The following is a 13,948-nucleotide window of genomic DNA, read 5'->3' as shown; positions in this document are numbered from 1 at the left end:
CATTCCTGTACTGTACCCTGGGTGGTGAAAGGGTGTGACATCTCTACTCATCCTTCAGAAGCTCAGCTGATCCTTGAAATTTGCAGTATTGATTGTGTAATTACTTAATAACTAATTATGTTAGCATTTCACTGTTTCCTAAGCTGTATGTAGACCACCAGCCACTGTTAACATCCTGTCCATCTCTTTTCCCAGCAAACAAATACATCGTGACTGTGTTCACAGGTGACATCAAAGGCAGCGGCACCGATGCTGACATCTTCATTAACATTTTTGGCGAAAATGGAGATACAGGTAATTGGTTTTGTCTTTTCTGCTATGAATCATTTTGTCAGTAACAGGCAAGAAAGAGTCACTACTCAGGATCTGGAATGCACCCACCGTCTACGTCATCTTCCCCACCCCGAGCATAAATATTAGACTCAATGCATGGCGTTCTAGAGGATGAATTTTTCTCTGAGTGTGATTAAGCAAGTGATGGACCAGGAAATTGTTTGGCCAGTGATACCACCAAGTTCTCACTTGAAAATGTATTTTTTCGTTGGGCTGTATGCTCATACCAATCACATGCATGATTCTCACGAAGGCCAGGAGGAGGCCAGTTCCTCACGGTATTCAAACTACGATCTGACCACAGCACCATAAAGTTTGTTCATGACTTCCTCTAAACTGTTTTAGTTGCGTAGTTCTACATTCTATTGGCTTTGTTGGTCGCTGATCTGCATTGGTTGGACATGGTGAGCAGCAATTCTAAGACTCCTAGGTCTCTTTCAACTTCATCCTTGGCTATTTCAGCACCATGGATATCACATATTTTTCTTTCCTATTTCCTATTAAATTTAATCTGCATTTTTCAAGAATTTGCCAACCTTGGAATATCTGTGTTGACAGTGCAACAGATACTAATGGCAACAGATGGCAAAATGATTCATTGCGATGGTCAAAGGGTCAATTTTACTTGTGAGAAAATTCTGAGCTTTCCTATCTGTTCACAGGTATCTGTTGAAAATGAAGAATGTTTTGAACTATTCTATGCACGAGATATTTTGTATGAGAAATCTCAGTCTTTTCATGCATTACAAGGAATGCTGCGAAGTACATTGGTTCCTAATGGGACAGTGTGGTGGGCCAGCATTTGAAACAGCAGCGCATGTCGTTATAGAATGGAGGGATGCAGGTTTGCTTCCAACAGTGTCGCTATGGGAAAATAAAAATAGAGAAAACTGGAATCACTCAGCAAGTCAGGCAGCATCCGTGGAAAAACAGAAGTCAGTCATGTTTCAGGCCTTAAGGCGCGACTTTGGGACGAGGAGATATTACAGCATTTAAAGAGGAACACAACAAGGGAAAGGGGCAAGGAAAAAAGAAAACAAAAACACAGGAAAAGAAAAAAAGTGACCTGAGCAGTGCTTGGGTGGCGAACAGGAGATGAATAAATGGCAGACATGATGTTAACAGGCGACAAAAGAAGGCATAATGAGAGAAATCAAAGACATACAAGACACAGCTAAAGGGGGAAAGGAATTAAGGGAAGCATGAAAATGAAAAACTGGTAAGGCAGAGCAAGCTCCAGTGGCCTGTGTTGCTACGGGTGTCCACTTGCCAGATTCCTTTAAACAGGGAAGAAAAAACTAGAAAGAAGAGTCATTGCAGGGCTACTGTTGTCTGTTTGAAGGTAGGAATGGTGAAGACCTGAGAGTAGGCTACTTTCCTGCCTTAATAAAAATAGAAAATGCCGGAAATACTCAGCAAGTCAGGCAGCATCTGTGGAGAAAGAAACAAAGGTTAACGTTGCAGTTTGAGGACCTTTCGTCAGAACTGGAAGAAGTTGAAGATTTAATAGTTTTTAAGCAATTATAGAGGAGGAAGAGGAGGGGAGGAAAGAACAAAAGGGACGGTCTGTGATAGGGTGGAGGGCAGGGGTGATTAAATGACAAAAGGGATGATGGTGCAAGGCAAGGAGGGTGGTAATGGAACAAATAAAGAAACAAAAGATGAGTCTAGAGCAGTTGTAAATGGCAACATCAGAACCATTACCAGCACCTGCTGTCCGAAAAAATGGGAGCAGTGGTTATGATCTGAAGTTATTGAAATCAGTGTTGAGTGTGGAAGGTTGTAAAGTGCCTAATCGAAAGATGAGGTGCTGTTCCTCGAACTTCCGTTGAGCTTCATTGGAACAGTGTAGGAGGCCGAGGACAGAGAGGTCAGAGTAGGAGTGGGACGGAGAATTAAAATGACAAGCAACCGGCAGGTCAGGGTCACGCTTGTGCACTGAGCGGAGGTGTTCAGCAAAGTGATCACCCAATATGCATTTGGTCTCCCCAGTGTAGAGGAGACCGCATTGTGAGCAGCGGATACAGTATAGTAAATTGAAAGAAGTACAAGTAAATCGCTGTTTCACCTGGAAGGAGTGTTTGGGGCCCTGGAGGGTGGGAAGGGAGGAGGGGAAGGGGCAGGTGTTGCATCTACTGTGTTCGCACGGGAAGGTGCCGTGGGGAGGAGAGCGGGTATTGGGGGTGATGGAAGAGTGGACCAGGGTGTCGCGGAGGGAGCAGTCCCTTCGGAATACTGAAAGGGGAGGGGAGGGGAAGGTGTGTTTGGTGGTGGGAACGCGCTGGAGGTGGCGGAAATGATGGAGGACGATTCGTTGAATGTGGAGGCTGGAGGGTTAGAAGGTGAGAACAAGGAGGACTCTATCATGGTTCTGGGAAGGAGAGGAAAGGTGAGGGCAGAAGTGTGGGAAATGGGACAGACACGGTCGAGGGCCCTGTCAGATTCAGTGGAGGGGAATCCTCGGTTGAGGAAAAAAGAAGACATTTCAGAAGCAATGGTGTGGAAAGTGGCATCGTCAGAACAGATGCGACGGAGACGGAGAAACTGGGAGAAGGGAATCGAGTTCTTACAGGAAGCGGGGTGGGAGGAAGTGTAATCAAGGTAGCTGGGAGTCTGTGGACATATAGTAGATCTTGGTTGACAGCTTATCCCCAAAAATGGAGGTAGGGAAGTCGAGGAAGGGAAGGGAAGAGTCAGAGATGGACCACGTGAAGGTGAGGGAAGGATGGAAATTGAAAGCAAAGTTGATGAAATTTTCCAGTTCAGGGCGAGAGCAGGAAACTCGAGTGGAGGGGGATCCTTGGTTGAGGAAAAAGGCACCGATACAGTCATCAATGTACCGGAAAATGAGGTGAGGGAGGGGATCTGAGTAGGACTGGAACAAAGAATGTTCCAAGTTTCCACAAAAAGGCAGGCATGGCTAGGACCCATATGGGTTCCCATAGCGACACTTTTTATTTGGAGGAAGTGAGTAGAGTCAAAGGAGAAGTTGTTCAACATAAGAACAAGTTCAGCCGGGCGGAGGAGGGTGGTGATGGACGGGGACTGGTTGGGCCTCCATTCAAGGAAGAAGCGGAGGGCTCGCAGGCCGTCCTGGTGAGGGATGGAGGTGTAGAGGGACTGGACATCCATGCTGAAAAGGAGATGGTTAGGGCCGGGGAACTGGAAAGTGTTAAAGTGACGGAGAGCGTTGGAAGAAACGCGGACGTAGGCCGGAAGAGACTGGACAAGGGAGAAAAAAGAGTCGAGATAGGAAGAAATAAGTTCCATGATATACCATATTTGCTGTTCACGATGCGGTCTCCCCTACATTGGGGAGACCAAACGTAGATTGGGTGATCACTTTGCTGAACACCTCCATTCAGTCCGCAAGCATGACTCTGACCTGCCGGTCGCTTACCATTTTAATTCTCCATCCCCTTACACTGTTCCAATGGAGTTCAACTGAAGCTCGAGGAACAGCACCTCATCTTTCGATTAAGCACTTTACAACCTTCTGGATTCAACATTGATTTCAATAACTTCAGATCATAACCACTACTCCCATTTTTACGGACAGCAGGTGCTGGTAATGATTCTGCTGTTGCCATTTACAGCTCCTCTAGACCCATCTTTTGTTTCTTTACTTGTCCCATTTTTTAAAAATTCATTCATGGATTGTGGGCGTTGCTGGCAAGGCCGGCATTTATTGCCCATCCCCAATTGTCCTCGAGAAGGTGGTGGTGAGCCGCCTTCTTTTATTTTTATTTGTTCATGGGATATGGGCGTCGCTGGCAAGGCCAGCATTTATTGCCCATCCCTAATTGCCCTTGAGGTGGTGGTGAAGAGTTGCCTTCTTGAACCACTGCAGTCCGTGTGGTGAAGGTTCTTCCACACTGCTGTTAGGTAGGGAGTTCCAGGATTTTGATCCAGCGATGATGAAGGAACAGCAATATATTTCCAAGTCTTGTAACTGAGTCACTTGCTAGGCCATTTCAGAGGGCAGTTAAGAATCAACCACATTGCTGTGGGTCTGGAGTCACATATAGGCCAGACTGGGTGAGGACAGCAGGTTTCCTTCCCTAAAGGACATTAGTGAACCAGATGAGTTTTTACGACAATCCGGTAGTTTCATGGTCACCATTACTGATACTAGCTTTTTATTCCAGATTTTTATAACCACCCTCCTTGCCTTGCACCATCATCCCTTTTGTCATTTAATCATTCCTGCCCTCCACACTGTCAGAGACCTTCCCTTTTGTTCTTTCCTCCCCTCCCTTCCTCCCCCTCTTTCCCTGGCTCTGTACTTGTTTAAAAACTGTTTAATCTTCAATTTTTTCCAGTTCTGACAAAAGATCATCGACCTGAAATGTTAACTCTGTTTCTTTCTCCACAGATGCTGCCTGACTTGCTGAGCTTTTTCTGTTTTTATTTCAGATTTCCAGCATCCGCAGTATTTTGCTTTTGATTTTGTTTTACTTATCTGCCTTCTTTGCTTTCTGAAATGTTACAGTGGGGAGAAAAGAAAATTGAAGGGACTAATGCAGAAAACTACAGAAAGCTGAGGGAAAATTGATTAAAAGTGCAGCCAGGCTCTAGGAAATGGTGTTCTATCAAATGCTGCTGCCAGTTTAAGTGACATTTTTTTTAGTAAATCTTATATTCTAAGTTTAGTTTTCTTTAGGGGAAAGACGACTGGACAATGACAAAGACAACTTTGAAAGAGGAAATGAAGACAAGTTCACAATTGACTCACCCAACCTGGGACGCCTGAAAAAAATTACGATTGGCCACAATAACAAAGGCTCTTCAGCCGGCTGGTTCCTGGACAAGGTACCTCGTGTTCCAAGTGGACAAGAAGTGCCAAAAAGCACAAAGACCTTTTTATTTATTTTCTATTTCCCACTATGGTTTTTGGTCTTTAGCTTTATTTAGTTTGAGCAACAACTCGCAAGTTTGGCACAGCACAGGTTAAATTTGAGTTAATTGTCTTTTTAACCTGACATTAAGCATTCCCAGTTAACCCATATGATGTGGGTCACCCACTGAGATACACAGCATCCTTCCCTAACTGCACTAGTGTAGCATTTCCATCATCCATATGTCAGTCATTATGAGGTCCTCACTGAGGGCAGGGAATTGGTTAGAGGTGGGTTTTTGTTTGGTTATTTACTTGCATCGACCTAGACTTGGGCTGAGACCATCCAAACTCAAACTTGGGACCCTCAACTCTTCTCAGTGAAAATGAGGCTCCTTTAGTTCTAAAACAATACTGACTGCTCCCAATGATACTTGTGCTCTTCAGATGTTCATTTATAGCACCCCATAGAATGCCCACCAGCATTTCTCCCATTATGGATGTTGGCCGAACTGGCTTGTATTTATCAGGCTTCCGATTTACTCCTTTTTGAACATTGAAATTACATTTGCCATCCCTCCCGTCCTCAGTTACTACTCCAGTTTTTATGAAGCTCTGGAAACTAACATCCAAATTAAAAATTTGAAGGTTAGGAGTAAGAAGGGAACGTCTTCACCCAGGCAGTAATGGATTCATCAAATGAATTCTCAGGGAGAGTCATTGAAGGGGACACTATAAATAGGTTCAAGGTGCAATTGCGGAGAGAAAGGGGATTGATGGACATGTTGAGAAGATGGGTAGGCACTGTTGATCTGTCAAAAAAAGCAATGGATTTGATAGGCCTAATGGCCCACAATCTCCAGTTATGTTGGGTCTCTGCCCCTTTCTGAGTTTTAAAATTCCAGCAGAAGTGGGAGCAGCCACTTCTTGCACCTGCCCCCTTTGTGTGGACGCCACACAAGAGGTAGGACTCGCAGAATGATGTAATCTATAGGAAACCCTTCCTGTTCCACACCCCCACCCCCTCTCATTGCCCCCACCGTTACCCTGTGTGTTTGCTTTCCGGGACCTGATCCTAGCAGTAGCTCGATCGGTGAAACTTACAAAAGGCCTGTTTTCTCCGGGAATTGGCTGAGGAGCAATCGATTGCCATTGGACAATTGGTAAATTCAAAATTTAGAGATTTTAAAGCAATTTTAAAGATCTTCAGCTGGCCCTTACACTGCAGCAAGGTGAGCCAGTGATCATAGAATCATAGAAAGTTACGGCACAGAAGGAGGCCATTCGGCCCATCGTGTCCGAACCGAAAAAGAGCTATCCAGCCTAATCATACTTTCCAGCACTTGGTCCGTAGCCCTGTAGGTTACGGCATTTCAAGTGCACATCCAAGTACTTTTTAAATGTGATGAGGGTTTCTGCTTCTACCACCATTTCAGGCACTGAGTTCCAGACCCCCACCACCCTCTGGGTGAAAAAATTTCTCCTCAGCTCCCCTCTAATCCTTCTACCAATTATTTTAAATCTATGCCCCCTGGTCACTGACCCATCTGCTAAGGGAAATAGGTCCTCCCTATCCACTCTATCTAGTCCAGTCATAATTTTATACACCTCAATTAAATCTCCCCTCAGCCTCCTTTGTTCCAAAGAAAACAACACCAGTCTATCCAATCTTTTCTCATAGCTAAAATTCTCCAGCCCTGGCAACATCCTCGTGAATCTCCTCTGTACCCTCCTTAGTGTAATCAAATCTTTCCTGTAATGTGGTGACCAGAACTGTATGCAGTACTCAAGCTATGGCCTAACCAATGTTTTATACAGTTCTAGCATAACCTCCCTGCTCTTATATTCTATGCCTCGGCTAATAAAGGAAAGCATCCCGTTTACCTTTTTAACCACCTTATCTACCTGTCCTGCTACCTTCTGGGATCTGTGGACATGCACACCAAGGCCCCTCTGTTCCTCTACACCTCTCAGTATCCTCCCATTTATTGTGTACTCTCTTGCCTTGTTTGACCTCCCCAAATGCATTACCTCAACCTTCTCCAGATTGAATTCCATTTGCCACTTTTCTACCCACCTGACCAGTCCATTGATATCTTCCTGCAGTCTACAGCTATCCTCCTCACTATCAATCACACGGCCAATTTTTGTATCGTCTGCAAACTTCTTGATCAAGCCCCCCACATTCAAGTCCAAATCATTAATATCTACCACAAAAAACAAGGGACCTAGTACTGAGTCTTGTGGAACCCCACTGGAAACATCCTTCCAGTCGCAAAAACACCTGTCGACCATTACCCTTTGCTTCCTGCCACTGAGCCAATTTTGGATCCAACTAGCCCCTTTCCCTTGGATCCCATGGCTTGTACTTTTTTGACCAGTCTGCCATATGGGACCTTGTCAAAAGCCTTGCTAAAATCCATGTACACTACATCAAATGCATTACCCTCATCGACCCTCCTTGTTACCGCCTCAAAAAATTCAATCAAGTCAGTCAGACACGACCTTCCCTTAACAAATCCATACTGATTGTCCTGGATTAACCCATGCCTTTCTAAATGACGATTTATGCCCCAGTAGTGCATCCACTCACATTATGGTAATGCCCTAACTCTGGGATTTGGGATGGGATCGGGAAGCACCTCCATAAAACCTTGCTGGAAATTTCTGGCCTCTTATATTCTTACGTAATTCTGAGGAATTATGGGGATATCAGCGTAATCTGGGCGGAATCAAATGAAATAACGCTAAAGATCGCGGAATTTTAAACGTATGAGTTACGCCAATAAGAACATAAGAACATAAGAAATAGGAGCAGGAGTAGGCCATACGGCCCCTCGAGCCTGCTTCACTATTCAATCAGATCATGGCTGATCTTCAACCTCAACTCCACTTTCCTGCCCGATCCCCATTTCACTTGATTTCCCTAGAGTCCAAAAATCTATCTATCTCAACCTTGAATATATTCAACGATTCAGCATTCACAGCCCTCTGGGTAGAGAATCCCAAATATTCACAACCCTCTGAGTGAAGAAATTCCTCCTCATCTCAGTCCTAAATGGCCGACCCCTTATCCTGCGACTATGCCCTCTAGTTCTAGACTCTCCAGCCAGGGCAATCAACCTCTCAGCATCTATCCTGTCAAGCCCCCTCATAATCTTATATATTTCAATGAGATCACCTCTCATTCTTCTAAACTCCAGAAAGTATAGGACCATTCTACTCAACCTCTCCTCATAGGATAACCCTCTTAACCTAGGAATTCATATGGTGAACCTTTGTTGTACCGTCTCTAAGGCAAGTATATCCTTCCTTAGATAAGGAGACTAAAACTGTACGCAGTACTCCAGGTGAGGTCTCACCAAAGCCCTGTACAATTGTAGTAAGATCTCCTTACTACAACCCCCTTGCAATATAGGTGAACATGCCATTTGCTTTCCTAATTGCCTGCTAACTATTTGTATTGCTTGTACCAGGACACCGAAGTCTCTCTGGACATCAACATTTAATAGCTTCTCACCATTTAAAAAATATTCTGTTTTTCTATTCTTCCTACCAAAGTGAATAACCTCACATTATACTCCATCTACCACTTTCTTGCCCACTCACTTAACCTGTCTATATCCCTTTGGAGACTCTGTGTCCTCCTCACATCTTACTTTCCCACCTAGCTTTGTATCGTCAGCAAATTTGGATACATTACACTCAATCCCTTCATCTAAGTCATTAATATAGATTGTAAATAGATGAGGCCCAAGCATCGATCCTTGTGGTACCCCACTAGTTATAGCCTTCCAACCTGAAAATGTCTCGTTTATCCCTACTCCCTGTTTTCTGTCCATTAACCAATCCTTTATCCATGCTAATATGTTACCCCCAACCCCATGAACCCTTATCTTGCGTAACAACCTTTTATGTGGCACCTTATCGAACGCCTTTTGAAAATGGTATTCGATAAGGTGCCACTTTACGCTGGAGTATCCATGATTTTTTTATGCTTGGTCAAAAGTCCAATCCCACAGAACAGCCCCGCTCACAAAACTGGCCACGCCCCCAGGTCAGAATGGCGAGTTTCCGCTGATTGCGCCCGTTCGGGGGTGTTCGTCACATTGCGCCCAGAACCTCGGGCACACAGGCACCCGTGATTACATGAATCCAGGGTTAATCACCTGTACCTGCAGTAACCAGCAGTCAGCTGAAGCCTGACCCAGGTCTGTTTCTCCAGCTGCTGCTGCAATTGCTATAAATTATTTTAAATTCGGTTTAAATTAGTCCAAATTCAGTCAATTACAGCGGAGCAGGATACACCTGTGTGGCTTCAATTTGCTGTTGGTCTCAGGTCTTAGGTACCATGGACAGATCAAAGTAGTCAATTGAAGCTAATCAAAAAGTAAGTACAAGAGCATTCAATCAATCAGTTAAAGAGTGGCTCATTTCCTGGAAATCCCACTCTCTTGTGATGCTGGAGGATGCCCTGTTCCAGTCACCAATCGATTACATTGCTTGATTGGGTTGACTCATGGGAGATTTTACCTTTGGACTTATGGTAATGAGTTTGTGCAGAAACTTGAGCGTGACTTCACCTCGGCAAAACCAGCGCAGTGTCCAGCGCATTCTGGGCGCATTTTGCCGATTGCGACCCTAGCGAAACACCGGGCCATTGTTTCTGCACTGTAACCTAGTCATCAGCCTTCTGATTTAAATTTTATAGGTGATTGTAGATGACATTGGAAATAAAAACGTACAAGAGTTTCCAGTAAAGCGTTGGTTTGCATTGGATGAAGATGATGGTAAAATTCAACGTGACATTCTGGTCGGGGGACATCTGACAACAGGTAAGAACAGAGATTTGATTAATTTAGTTCGGAATTTACTGATGGTCCCCATTTGCAATAAAGGGGAAGTTGTAGCAATGATCTTTTGTATGAAAAGTGTGGAGATTAAAAACTTTACTGATTCTGTGAGTATTCAGCCCTTTTTTAAGCTTTCCATTTATGTTGTGACCTCAATTTTCTCCCCTCTTCTCCTGAAGGTGCTGATTTAAGACAGGGCGTGGGTGCGGGCAGCCCTCTGATATTATTCATGCTGAGCTTAAACAGTGATCACGGGCAGACTAGTTGACTGTGAAGGGCATCACAGCCTAGCTCAATCCTGTCCTTACCTAATTTCCACAACATTGTCCTTACACTAAAATGGTGAGGAGAGTGTTAGGAGAAATTTCATTATGCAGAGAGTTGTTGGAGCATGGAGTAGGTGAGACAGAAATCATTGCATCTTTTAAGGGAAGGTTAGATAAACATTTGAAGCAGAGAAAGATGCAAAGTTGTGAGGAGAGAGCAGGGCAGTGGGTTTGTTTTTGATTGCTCTAGCAAACAGATGGGTCAAATAACTTCCTTCTGTGCTGTAAACTTCCATTGTTCGATAGTTCCAGGAGCGGTCACTGGATAGCTCCCATCCGGATGATTTTTTTTACCTTCCTTAGTCGAGAAGTTCTGAGGCCAATTGTAGCAGCACAACTACTGCCCTGCATGAGAACAGCTAAATCAGCACAAACCAGGGATCAAAGGTGGGATCTTCCTAGTCTACGTGGCTCAGGAGTACCACATTAGTTGGTGTAGGTATCTGCTGAGCCATTGATGGAGCTCAACAACAAAAGGTTATCTAGAAGATACCATAAGCAAATAGGTTTTCTTTGGTAAATGATTTCTAATCAATACACAGGCACTGGGAATTTCCTCAGACATTCTCCCAATCAGTCGCCATAGCTTCAGGGGAGGATCAGCAGAAACCCTGTTTCCACGTCTATCTGGGGTTTCCACCCATCCTCCGCTGAAGTTACATCAGCCGATTAGGAGAATCCCCCGAGGAAATTCCCAGCGAGGAGGCTTTCCTATGCAAACTGCAGCCACGCAGGGCCCAAGCCGAGGAGGGGCCATATTACATTTCACCAATTGTCAATCATCTGAACAATAGAACTCCACTCTGGGGTGCATGGTTATTTTCTCTTTTTGCGTTAATTTTGTGATCAGTCGGACGAGGGATTTCAGCACTGGGAATAGAAATTTTCCATTTTGGGCATCGCACGTCAGGACTAAGCAGTCCCAGGTGAAGTATAGCATAGGTTGGATCAAGAGCCAGGTTCCTTCCACTCTGCCCCAACAATGTACCTAAACCTTGCCTTGGAAAATCTTTCCTCCATTGTCACTGCACCAATGTGATATTTTGATTTCTCACATCAGGCTTTCTTGTGACCTCTCTGAGGAATGTTCTTTAATTTGTGCCAATTTGTCCTGCATTATGGACAGTTTTACACCATGGACTCACCTAAAATCATGGAATCTTACAGCACAGAAGGAGGCCATTTGGACCATCGTGCCTGTGCTGGCTATTTGAAAGAGCTATCCAATTAGTCCCATTCACCTGTTCTTTCCCTATAGCCCTGCAAAATATATATCGAATTCCCTTTTGAAAGTTACTATTGAATCTGCTTCCACCACCCTTTCAGGCAGTGCATTCCAAATCATAGCAATTCGCTGCATCAAAACATTTCTCTTCATCTCCCCTTGGTTCTTTTGCCAATTATTTTAAATCTGTGTCCTCTGGTTACCGACCCTCCTACCAATAGAATCAGTTTCTTCCTATCTACACTCTCAAAACCACTCATAATCTTGAACACCTCTATTAAATCGTCCCCTTAACCTTCTCTACTCTAAGGAGAACAATCCCGGTTTCTCCAGTCTCTCCCTCATCCCTGGTACCATTCTAGTAAATCTCCTCTGCACCCTCTCCAAGCCCTTTACCTGCAAGTAATATAAAGAAAGAAAGGTCTTGCATTTATGTAGCCTCTTACCACATTTTTCAGCATTGTCCTAAAGCACTTTATCTACAATTAGTTACTATTGAAGCACTGTCACTGTTGCTATGTAGGCAACATGACAACCACATTGGGCACAGTAATATCCCACAAACAGCGGTGAGATGAATTACCAATTATCTGTTATTTTGGTGGCATTGGTCGAGAGAAGAATATTGGCCAGGACACCAAGAGAACTCCCTGCTCTTCGTCACATGGTGACGTGGGACCCACTGAGAATTGAGGCTGCACCAAACCATTGAGGATCATTAGAAATATCAGAGAGAGAGAAAGCATTCAGAACCATAGACTCATAGAATGACACAACACAAAAGGAGGCCATTCAGCCCATTATGCCTGTGTCAGATCCTCGAAAAAGCTATCCTATTATTCCCATTCCTCTGCCCTTTCCCCATAGCCCTGCAAAATTTTCCCCTTCAAGTATTTACCTAATTCTATTTTGAAAGTTAGTATTGAATTTGCTTCCACCACCCTTTCAGGCAGTGCATTCCAGATCATTACAACTCACTGCGTAAAAAAAATTCTCCTCATCTCTCCACTGGTCTTTTACTAACTACCTTAAATCTGTGTCCTCTGGTTACTAAACCTTCTGCAACTGGAAACAGTTTCTCCTTATTTACCGCATCAAAATCCTTCAAGATTTTGAACACCTCGATTAAATCTCCCCTTAACCTTCTCTGCGTCAAGGAGAACAACCCCAGCTTCTCTAGTCACTCCACGTAACTGAAGTCCTGCATCCCCGGTACCATTCTAGTAAATCTCCTCTGCACTCCCTCTAAGACATCCTTCCTAAAATGTGGTGTCCATAATTGGACATAATAATCCAGCTGGGACCTAACCAGTGATTTATCCTCAATAAAGGTTTAGCATAACTTCCTTGCTTTTGTACGCTATGCTTCTAAAGTCAAGGATCCCGTATGCTTTTTTAACAGCCTTCTCAACTTGTTCTACCATCTTCAAAGATTTGTGTATGTACACCCCAAGGTCTCTCTGTTCCTGCACTCCCTTTTAAAATTGTACCATTTAGTTTTATGTTGCCTCTCCTCATTCTTCCTACCAAAATGCATCACTTCACACTTCTCTGTGTTAAATTGCACCTGCCCATTTCACCAGTCTGTCTATGTCCTCCTGAACTCTGTTACTGTCCTCCTCACTATTTACTACATTTCTAAGTTTTGTGTTATCTGCAAATTTTGAAATTATGCACTGTATACCCAAGTCCAGGTCATTAATATATATCAAAAAGAACAGTGATCCTAATACCGATTCCTGGGAAGCACCACTGTAAACTTCCCTCCAATCTGAAAAGCAACCGTTCACCACTACTTTCTGCATTCTGTCTCTTAGCCAATTTTGTATCCAAGCTGCCATTGCCCCTTTAATCCCATGGGCTTCATTCCATTTTTCTGGCCTGGATTCAAACCCACATACCAGAGGTGAAGGGGCACTGTGCTAATTCCTTATGTTCCCAGTTTTCTTTGAAAGGGCATTTAATTCTCAAGGATCTGTATTAGATCTGAACTAGTGATTCTCTGGAGTCGATTGGATTGGTGAATCTTGCTACCACTTACTATGTGTGATGCATCAATCTTCCCCAATCCCAAATTGTTCTAACTTGATTTTCCAGGGATTGTTTACAATGTTTCTGTAATAACTGGTAAGATCAGAGGAGCTGGGACCAACTCGAAGGTGCATATCATCCTCCATGGATCCAAGGGTCTTAAAAACAGTGGAAAAGTCTTCCTTGAAGGAGGCCATTTTGAACGTGGATTAATTGACATATTTAATGTTGAGATTGCCACTCTCCTCAGCCCATTGAGCCGAGTCACCATTGGCCATGATAACTGTGGTGTCAGTTCTGGATGGTTCTGTGAAAAGGTGAGAAAAGGAAAATGCTACGGAAT

The 13,948-nt window shown here is 43.9% G+C and overlaps 1 protein-coding gene across 1 annotated transcript in view; it reads left to right on the top strand.

Moving 5' to 3' along the window:
* The window catches only part of LOC137308557 (lipoxygenase homology domain-containing protein 1-like), a 48,184-nt gene that overhangs the window by 21,306 nt on the left and 12,930 nt on the right, over positions 1–13,948 (top strand). Inside the window, exons 6-9 of the mRNA XM_067979180.1 lie at positions 196–294; positions 4,997–5,145; positions 9,882–10,005; positions 13,672–13,922. Coding sequence (XP_067835281.1) covers positions 196–294; positions 4,997–5,145; positions 9,882–10,005; positions 13,672–13,922 — 623 coding nt within the window. The remainder of the gene's footprint in view (positions 1–195; positions 295–4,996; positions 5,146–9,881; positions 10,006–13,671; positions 13,923–13,948) is intronic.

The sequence above is a fragment of the Heptranchias perlo genome, chromosome 1 (assembly GCF_035084215.1).
Source record: "Heptranchias perlo isolate sHepPer1 chromosome 1, sHepPer1.hap1, whole genome shotgun sequence".
NCBI classification, from domain to species: Eukaryota; Metazoa; Chordata; class Chondrichthyes; order Hexanchiformes; family Hexanchidae; genus Heptranchias; species Heptranchias perlo.
Note: the sequence above shows the minus strand (reverse complement) of the source record. Positions and strands in the feature narration are given on the sequence as shown.